Here is a 9399-nt window from a genome sequence, read left to right on the forward strand (position 1 = left end):
ATGAGCCCTTCTGCCCTTTGCCAAGACCCATCCCATATCCAGCTTCTGCTGTTCCTACTGAAGAAACACTAAAACTTGGTTGTTCTTTTCTAACTGGTTAGGGATATAAGGAAATCGCAGGATGCCGACTATGATAAAAGTTCTTTGGAGAGGAATACTGTGAAAAAGGCGAAAATTGTACAAGAGGAAACACAGTGGACCCTTAAGATAGACCCTATCAGCAAAGAGGCTCTCCCAAAATTCGGACCGCAAATGTCCCTCTCCTTAGAACTGGGGGAACAAGAGCAGACAGGAAGAGTTTTCACCCCAAAGCTTGTGCTGTTTAGAACAGCACACTTCAGATCTTTGCAGATCTAGCTGTGTTCATAAATCAGCTATAGAAAAGATCCTGCCTGGGTAATAAAGAACAGAGACTACTTGAATTACAAGGGATGACACTTCTCAGTTCTACAGTTAGCAATGGGCTCTTTTAGACAGGCTTACCATTGAACTTCTGGGTCGTTCTTCTCACTGGCAGAAGCTTCCTTAACAGGACAGTTATTGCTGGTTTCTTCTGAAGCAGCACTATAAACCGTAGCTGGTGTCGGTAACGGCAGGCTAGTGGTGCCTTCTAGCTGCTCCCCGCTTTCACTCCTGTTGCCGCAGCCGTCACCACTGTTGCTCGAGCTGCCGCTTGCGTGAGGTGACACGCTAACCAGTGGAAAGTGCTCAGCCTTCGAGCCACTCTTCCTGGCTTCCCGCTGTCTTTTACGGTACTCTAATAGAGAGACCTTCAGCAAGAAAGAGAAGGAAAAGCAAATCTTTTATTCTTGTTTTATATGTCAGAGTCAAGCTATTCTTTTTTTTCTCAAGAGAATTAGTATATTTACATTAGGAAAATTATGTAAAATAATTTGATTTTCAACAAATAATAATAATTAACAATTATCAATGCCTATTATATGCCAGGCATTGTATTTAGATGATTTACATACATTATCTCATTTAATCCTCACAACAACCCTATGAAATAGGTATATTATCATCCCCATTTTACAGATGAGGAAATTGAGTAACTCACTCACTCAAGGTCACACAGCTGGTGAGTGTTGGAGCCGGGATTCGAACCTAGGTCTTACTTGAAAGCCCGTGCTCTTTCCACTATACTACATTGCTTCCCACAAAGTTGCCAACTGGACTCTGTTACAAAAATTAAAAGCACACATCACTAAAATTCTTTGACTTGCAAAGCAATAAGCCTATTAACAAGTAAAGTAAGTGTAGTTTATCCCATTTCTCTGAAATAAGGCATTCTAATTGTCTCAGTATGTCTGCTGCCAACCAAATAATGGTGGTAAGTCAGGGAGCTTAAATTATTATTTATAGAACACTTTGCAAAATACTCATATCCATGGCTGAACTACTACAGATATTATGAAGAAAGAAGCATTTCTCCAATACGAGGCTGCCTGTTTTATGTAAAATAAGGATAATAACACAAGTATTACTCAACTCTGTTTATTTGGCTAGGAAGTAGTTATTTTGAAGTTACTCTTTCAGTGAAATAAATCATCTTGAGGTTTCGATCTCTGAAACCGTGCTTATATAAGCATTTTCCATATCACTAGAATGTTTTACTTCTCTGCAAGTATTTTCTGAGCATTTACAAAGGTTTAAAAGTGTACACATCAAAACTTTGAGTATGAATGCCTTACATAACACATAACTGCTAGTAACCCTCAGAAGTAGTATGAAAAAGACACTATTAAAAGGACTAAAATCGTTAAATTTGTAACCTTTTTCTTTTGTGGTGGATTCTGGGGTGTGCAACTTCCGTCGATCAAATTGTCATTAACAGTCCGTCCGAAACCAGAAACAAGCCCATCTTCTGAAGTACAAAACACAGGTGTTTCCATAAATATGCCTCTAGTATCATCCTGCACCAGGCACTTTGACTCACTTATTCGGAAGCCTCCTCCAACCTCCAACTGATGTGAGGGCGTCAGGTCCCTCAAGTTAGAGTTTACTGAGAAGTTAACTCCTGCTCTGTCAGGACTCTTTACCCAGGAAGAATACATTGCGCCCCGTCCAGAGTGAGTAGATTCCAGTTGGCTGTTAGAATCAGTCCTGTCATGTGTAGGTGGTTCCATGGTTTTATGTAAGGCAGTTTGCTCGATTGCATCGAGTCCCAGCTGAAGGTCTGACACAGATTCCTTTTCTCCAGGGCACTGTCTGTTGACTTCAGTCCTACTCCGAGGGCTGGTATAACCAATAGTCTTTATTTCTTGCAGACCCAGGTCAGTTAAATTAGAATTTCTAAAAGGCCCCAATGTTAACATGGTTGAAGATCGGTCATATCCCTGTTTACAGAATTAAAACAAAAGAATTACACAAATAACCGTATCTTGAGACTACTTATTTTAAAATCTCCCAAAAATTTACGCAAAATAAAAAAAGGAAAAGGTCACCAATTTAAATAATCTTTTTGGATAACACCTTACCTCTTGATTATAAGTGCGTCTCTTAATTTCTGGAGAACTTTCTGGGGAAGAAATATTCTATATAAAAGAAGTAAGTAGAATTGAAAATTAAAATATGTAACTAAATCCATGATATTTATAGAAATGAAAACTTTAACTGTTACACAGACTTTGGTTTTAAACTTTTTTCTGTTTCCATTCCCCACATAAGACCTCTGCTTTAAGGTCAGTTTGATACACATATAGCCATTAGAAAGTTATGCTCATTTTAGTAAGAAATGTAAAAGTTTAAATTCACATCAATGCATGTTCCAAATTTGCTCTTCTGGTTTCTTAAAAACTTTTTTTCCCTACTCAAAGCACAACAGTTGTTGGGGGTGGGGAGCTGTTAAATACCATCCCCACAGGTTTTCTTTTCCCCCATTTCTCACCTCAAAGTGCATGGTATTTCCTGGTGTGCCAGGAGTTACTGGGGTAACTGGTGAATATATGGGCTTATAACCATTTCTGCAAGCTTCATCATCTGATTTTACCCGTGGAGGAGTAGCAAATGATGGGTCCGTGAGAGTAATATCTGTGTGAGTCGGTGTAGCATACGGTGAAGGAGTAGGTGTGGAGGTTTCAGAGTAAGCAGAATCTAGCAACTGATAAAGTCTTCGTTTTTTTAGTGGTGTAGTTAGATCTGTTGGTGTAATAATTCATAGACGTTATGTTACTGGTATTTGCTACAATCTATAATACATTCTGGGAAAGATCAAAACATCAACAATAGTAATTATGATGAATTTCAGCCCCAAACCAAATTTCAGGGTTTTTAAAGATTCTACTAACATGAAACAATCTCTCCCCACCCCCACGTGAGTTAATTTTACTATTACAGCACAAATTATCTTGCCAAATGGCTCACAGGCCTAGGAGTCTCTGAGAAGTCTTAGAACGACAGATGTTAATTTATTTCCAAGAGTTCTTTTCGATCTGAGAAGCAGCCCTAAAATTCACCCATAAGCCCCAATATACATGGTACTGTAAATTTAAGGTTTTCATGTTTATCTTTACCCAAAAGGTTAGAGGACAGAAAAAATATAACAAAATGCTTCTTTTATCAAGTGAATGTGTGTCTGTTATATAAAAGCTGTATGCGTCCTGCCACACTCGTCACACTTAAACAACACCGAAAAGAAATTCCACCTGGGAGGGAGCAGCATTCATTTAGTAGCAGTGGACTTTTACTTTCACCATTGACTGTAGGACTCCTGGATCTTTCTTGACAGGGTGAATTAAATCTATGTAAAATTGATGAGTTTTCCTCTTCTAAGGCTTGTTTCAACCATCGCTGAAATACATAACAAATGAATAGAAATCAGTTTGTAGCTGTTTATATAGCCTATATATGTAGACTGATTCTAAAAGCACTTCACTATCAGGAATGGTAGTTAAGGAAGGAGACTGGCCCGTGGCTCATCCTAGATTTCTATATCCAAAGAAAACTTTACCTTCTTGCATGAGCCAGAAATGTTTTCAGTAGGTTCTTTTCTTCTCCTTTTTTCTGAAAGGAATGGTGAAGTAAAGCGAATATAGTGCTTAGGAGTAGAGTATACATGGGGACTGTAGGCCAGGCCTGGTAAGGAATTGAGCTGAGTAGCTAACACCTCAGGATCTGTAGTTATGCGCAGAGGCCTTTCTGAAAGGCTGTCGGAAGGTTTTCCTGTCTTCTCATTCTTCTCACTTAACCATTCATTGACCAAGTGCTAGAGAAAAGAAGAATTTGGATCACTCCATATGTAACTCACAGATTCTCCTATTGAACATTTTGATACCAAATTTGAAATTGCTATTTTCCAAAATGATACATTAATTGAAATCATTCATAGATGTCCAAAAATCCAGTACATCAGTACATTATTACACTTCTTAACTTCTCTTACTCCTAAATTTTTTATACAACAGTACTCAGCCAGGAAGAAAACACATGGTACCTTTTGTAAAACAGCAAGGTCTTAAGAGACATCAGTACTATCTTATAAACACAAATACTGAATTTAGGTTTGTTACTGCTTCTGTTATCAGTGCGTAAGAAAAACCTGATTTTATGCAGTTTTTCTACCCCGGCTGCCTATCAGAATCTCTAGATGATGAGACAAATGCATATACATTAAAAAAAAAAAAGGTGTCAGCATTGACAATCACTATTTGAAAATTTACATAGTCCTTTTTCAGTTAATTCTGTTAATTTATTTTTATCCCGTGTATGTAGTTCAGTCTTTATTGGTTATATGAATATACCTGATTCTAAAATATAATGACTACTTTTTTTTTGTAGACTAGCTACAGTTATTTAATAAAGCAGTTGTAATGGGCATGGAAATAAGGATTACATCTGTCAGCACAAGCACATTTTGTTTGCTCTGTGGGCATATCTTTTCTATCTGGTAATCATATGATATTGTTATTTTTACTCTAAGTATAATTTATAAAAAAAGTAGTACTAAAAGTGGTATATGCATTCTCACACATAGATACACACACATTAAAACAATAATCTACCGACACGGTCTTCCAGTGACAATCATTAAAACATTCTAGCATTTTCCCCCTTCCTCCCCCTTTTTTTTCAATGTATGTACAACTGCATATCTTGGACAAACTAGAGAAAGCTTGTGGAGTCTGCAGCCAGACTGCCTGGGTAGGAATCCGGGCTTTGCCACTTACAACGTGACTTCAAGGAAGTTATAAAACTTTTCTACATCTCATTCCTTATCTGTAAAAGAAGGGTCATACAGAAACTAGCTCTGGGTTTTGGTTACTGTGGTTATTGTGAGGATTTTTTTTTTTTAAAGATTTTATTTATTTATTTGAGAGAGAGAGAGAGAAACAGCATGAGAGGGGAGAAGGTCAGAGGGAGAAGCAGACTCTCTGCTGAGCAGGGAGCCCGATGCGGGACTGGAGCCCGATGCGGGACCCGATCCCGGGACTCCGGGATCATGACCTGAGCTGAAGGCAGTCGCTTAACCAACCAAGCCACCCAGGCACCCCATTGTGAGGATTAAAAGAGCTAAATAACATATATAAAGCTCTTCAAGTAGCATAGTATCTGGCCCAGAGTAAGTACTATGTCTTATTATACTGAATGAAGCCTTCACATTAGGGGAAATCATGATAATTTGGTGCTCAAATAGTATGTTTAAAAGAAGGGAATACCATCAATTTCAAAACCTGTGGCAAAGGAGGCTTTTTTAGAGAATCAAATGGGAGTAAAAGTCTACATCTCAGACCAGGAATTTAAATAAATTGATAGCACCACAATAATTTAGCCATTTAAAAAATTAAAAGGCAGGGATTATGTCATATTTGTAGTTAAAAAAGTAGCTTCTCTTTTCAACATGAGTTTTTCTTTTCACTAATCTAAATTACAAAGAAAAGTTGCAATTATTTTTTGTCCCTCCAAAGTGGGCAAAAATAACAGCTCATTGTTTGATTTTTTTTTTTAATTCCAGTATAATTAACATACATTTAAGTGCTCATGGTTAAGGCAAGTGTTGGCTTGCTTGTTCAAGATCCATGGGGCAGTAAGGAAGAGTACAGCCTTCCAATTAGAACTGTGTTTAGATCTTGTCTCTAACTAACCCTCTGATTCGCCATTAAAGTATACTCCTGGGTTCATCCTAGATGTTTACTGAATATACTTCTCCCGGTTTCACAGTACCTCAAACTGTAATGAATCTGGTAAGAACAAGATAAATTAAGTTTCAAAACGTTCTGTTATATAAGTGTACAAGAAGAATCCAGTTATGATCTAATCCCCCCCCCCTCCAAAAGAGCCCAAGGATTACCACTTTGACATCTCTGCTCCAATCTACTAGATTCTACTGGGGGCTGGGGGTGCTTCCTAAGGATGTTCTGTTATTTCTGAGCTGTAAAGCTCAGGGTGGTTTATCTCAGTGAATAGTTTCCCATAACTGCTTTATTAAGTCTGACAGTTTTTCAGAGATGGATAAATTCCTCTAAAACTACCCTTCTTTATGGCAATCAGCGATTTCTTCACATTTAATTCTTATAATCTACCTATACTGTGAAAATTGTAGGAAATACAAAGTATAAAGGATAACATATGTAAAACCAATTGTTTCTGTGAAGTGTAAATTTAGTACACAGCATAAAAAGGAATTTTGATAAATTAAAATCATTACATTGTGATCTGCAATTCTAAAAGGAAGTCTTGATATACTGAATAACTTTCGTTAACAGTGCAAACATTTTTATTAACTGCTTTTACTGTTTTGTGATTCTCAGTCTTAGTTTAAAAACTCAACATGTTAAGTGTAAAAACTATGCCTCTTGTTCTGTTCCTTACGAGATGTTCCAAACTGAATCTTTTTTTTTTTTTAAAGATTTTTTTATTTATGCATTTGACAGCGAGACAGCGAGAGAGGGAACACAAACAGGGGGAGTGGGAGAGGGAGAAGCAGAGCAGGAAGCCCGCTACGGGGCTCGATCCCAGAACCCTGAGATCACGATCTGGGCCGAAGGCAGACACTTAACAATTGAGCCACCCAGGCGCCCCCCAAACTGAATCTTAAAAACACAAATATATTTAACATCATAAGACATTCTCGTTAAAAGTTCCCCTGCTCCTGAAGAGCCCTACCTTCTTAGTTTTCGGGTACTTGGCAGGACATTTAGTAAGTGCTGGAGCTTCAGTTTCGGGAATGAGTTCTGCTAGTGCAGTTTCAGCTTCAGGTTCGATTGTAAGTACAGTGTTCTCAATGTCGTTCTGTTGTGAGGTGACTTCTAGATCAGGAGAAGATGGCTGGATATCTGAGCACATGCTCACAGTCCTGTGTCTCCGGCGCTGTTGTCCAATGTGCGTCCGACTGCGAGAAAAACTTTTCCTCTGTTTAGTTCTATTCACCTTGGCAGGGGGTGGCTTGCTAGCAGTTTCTTCTTTTGCTTGTTCCTAATTCAAAATACAACACAGTGAAACTTTCGATACTATGTTTACAGAAGTGAGAAGTTGAAATCTCAAAGCATTCATCTACTTCAGAAGCTAATTTCCTTAAGCTTATGAATTCTGATAAATTAACAATTTTTTTTTTTAGTCTAAAACAAAGCAAATAGAATCTTATGTCTCAGGTCTAAATTCTCAGGATTTGAAAAATGCTACTGAACAGCACTAGACGTTAAAAGTTCTTTACAGATGCAACTAAATCAGGTGTGACAATTTCATCAGAAAGTGCTCAAGTATGAAAACAAAACTAGACCCGAGTAATGATACCTGCATAACTTCAGCATCGCTGGCAATCTGTGCATCTTTACATTCCGTTTTAACTTCAGTTTTGGCTGTGCTGATCCTTTCCAAAGCTTGTTCTCTTCTTTTCTCTCTTTTTTCAAGTCTGGCAAAAGCTTGCAGAATTGCTTCCATTTTCCTTTCTTCTCTTGTCTACAAAATTTAAATTTCAAGTGGCATGATAAATGTCATTGTGCTGAAGTAAAATTCAGAAGTCCCACTGTTCATGACAAATGTAAAAAATAAATTCTATGATGTCGTTAGCAAAACATTTCTATTGATGATAGCTTGGGGGGAGGGGGCGGTTAACATACTCATTCGAGATACTTCAGAGTCTGAAACATCTCAGGAAGCCCTGTCATTACAAATACATTTCATGAAAGGAATACTTGTTGGATGATTGTCAACGATAAGGATAAAGCAACCCCCCCCAAAAGGCATAAAGAACTATCTTGCTTTTACCAAACTGAAAATCTTTCTCAATAATAGGGAAGTTAACCCTTTTTAAAATAATATTCAAAATTCCCACATTAATGAATGTTGAAAACATCCCATTCACAGAAACTTAGGGAGTGATGAATACATTATTGACATGTGGCAGGATATTATAGGGTGAAGTCCTGGGTTCAAATTATGACTCTACTAGTCATTTACTATCTTTGTGACCCTAGGCAACTTAACGACCCTAGTTATTAACTTTTTTGAGCCTCTTACAAAATGTGGATAATAATAATTACACATCACTGAATCGTTACTGAGTTCAAATATAAAGTATCTGTACGGCTTGCCAACAGCACTTGGAAAATGGGAGGCGTTCCCGAAGTGTCAATGATTATCTGTACTTTAGCTTTCTTGCCCTCCGTCAGAGTTCTTACAAGGCATTCTTCTACCCTCTGACCTTCCTGTCTTCCACTGACAGTTTAAGGCAAGAGTTCCTTTGTCCTTCAGTTCTCCTTAGAGAATATTCAAAGCAAAACCCAGAGCCTTGGCCTGATGGGCCTGGCAAGGGCTTCAGCTTTCAACCAGAAACAGGAAGTGCTTCCATGGACTGCCCAGTTCTCCAGATGAAGAGAACCAGGTCCTGAGTCTCCGAGCCATCTGGCTTTCCTCCTCTTGTCAGTGATGTGAGAGAGAAGGGTTAGGAACGCAAGCTCGGGGCTTTAGTCCCGGTAACTATCAGCAGAGGTTTAAGCATTAAGACACTCACACTCTGGAAACTACTGCTTACTATATTTTTTCCTTCATTTTTTAAAAAAGGATTTCTTTCTTTTAGAGACAGAGCCTGTGCACCAGCAGGGGGAGGGGGTGAGGGAGAGGAGAAAGAGTCCACAAGTAGACTACCCGGTTGAGTGCGGAGCCCCAAGTGGGGCTCCATCCCACGCCCCTGAGATTGTGACCCGAGCCCAAATCAAGTGCCAGCTGCTTAACTGAGCCGCCCAGGCGCCCCTTTTTCTTCATTTTTTACACTCGGTAAGGGGACAAACTCCTGTGACGATACTGCTAAGCTTCTGGCTAGTCTCACTCTAACAAGACCTATGATCCTCACTTTATATTGCAGGTGAGAAAGCTGAGGTCCACAGAGGTAAGGCTGCTTATTTGTGGGCGGACACACACACACACACACACACACACACACACACACACACACACACACAC

At 38.7% G+C, this 9399-nt stretch overlaps 1 protein-coding gene across 2 annotated transcripts in view; it reads right to left on the reverse strand.

The window, feature by feature from the left end:
* KMT2E (lysine methyltransferase 2E (inactive)) overlaps positions 1–9399 on the reverse strand; it is a 90667-nt gene that overhangs the window by 6412 nt on the left and 74856 nt on the right. For both annotated transcript variants that reach the window (XM_025872742.2, XM_025872741.2), the window contains 8 exons: positions 7732–7896; positions 7105–7413; positions 3953–4207; positions 3648–3792; positions 2891–3141; positions 2481–2537; positions 1776–2339; positions 484–770 (listed from right to left, as the gene is read on the reverse strand). In XM_025872742.2, coding sequence (XP_025728527.1) covers positions 484–770; positions 1776–2339; positions 2481–2537; positions 2891–3141; positions 3648–3792; positions 3953–4207; positions 7105–7413; positions 7732–7896 — 2033 coding nt within the window. The remainder of the gene's footprint in view (positions 1–483; positions 771–1775; positions 2340–2480; positions 2538–2890; positions 3142–3647; positions 3793–3952; positions 4208–7104; positions 7414–7731; positions 7897–9399) is intronic.

The sequence above is a fragment of the Callorhinus ursinus genome, unplaced genomic scaffold (genome assembly GCF_003265705.2).
Source record: "Callorhinus ursinus isolate GAN/ISIS: 27379988/994484 unplaced genomic scaffold, GSC_fseal_2.0 scaffold12, whole genome shotgun sequence".
NCBI lineage: Eukaryota > Metazoa > Chordata > Mammalia > Carnivora > Otariidae > Callorhinus > Callorhinus ursinus.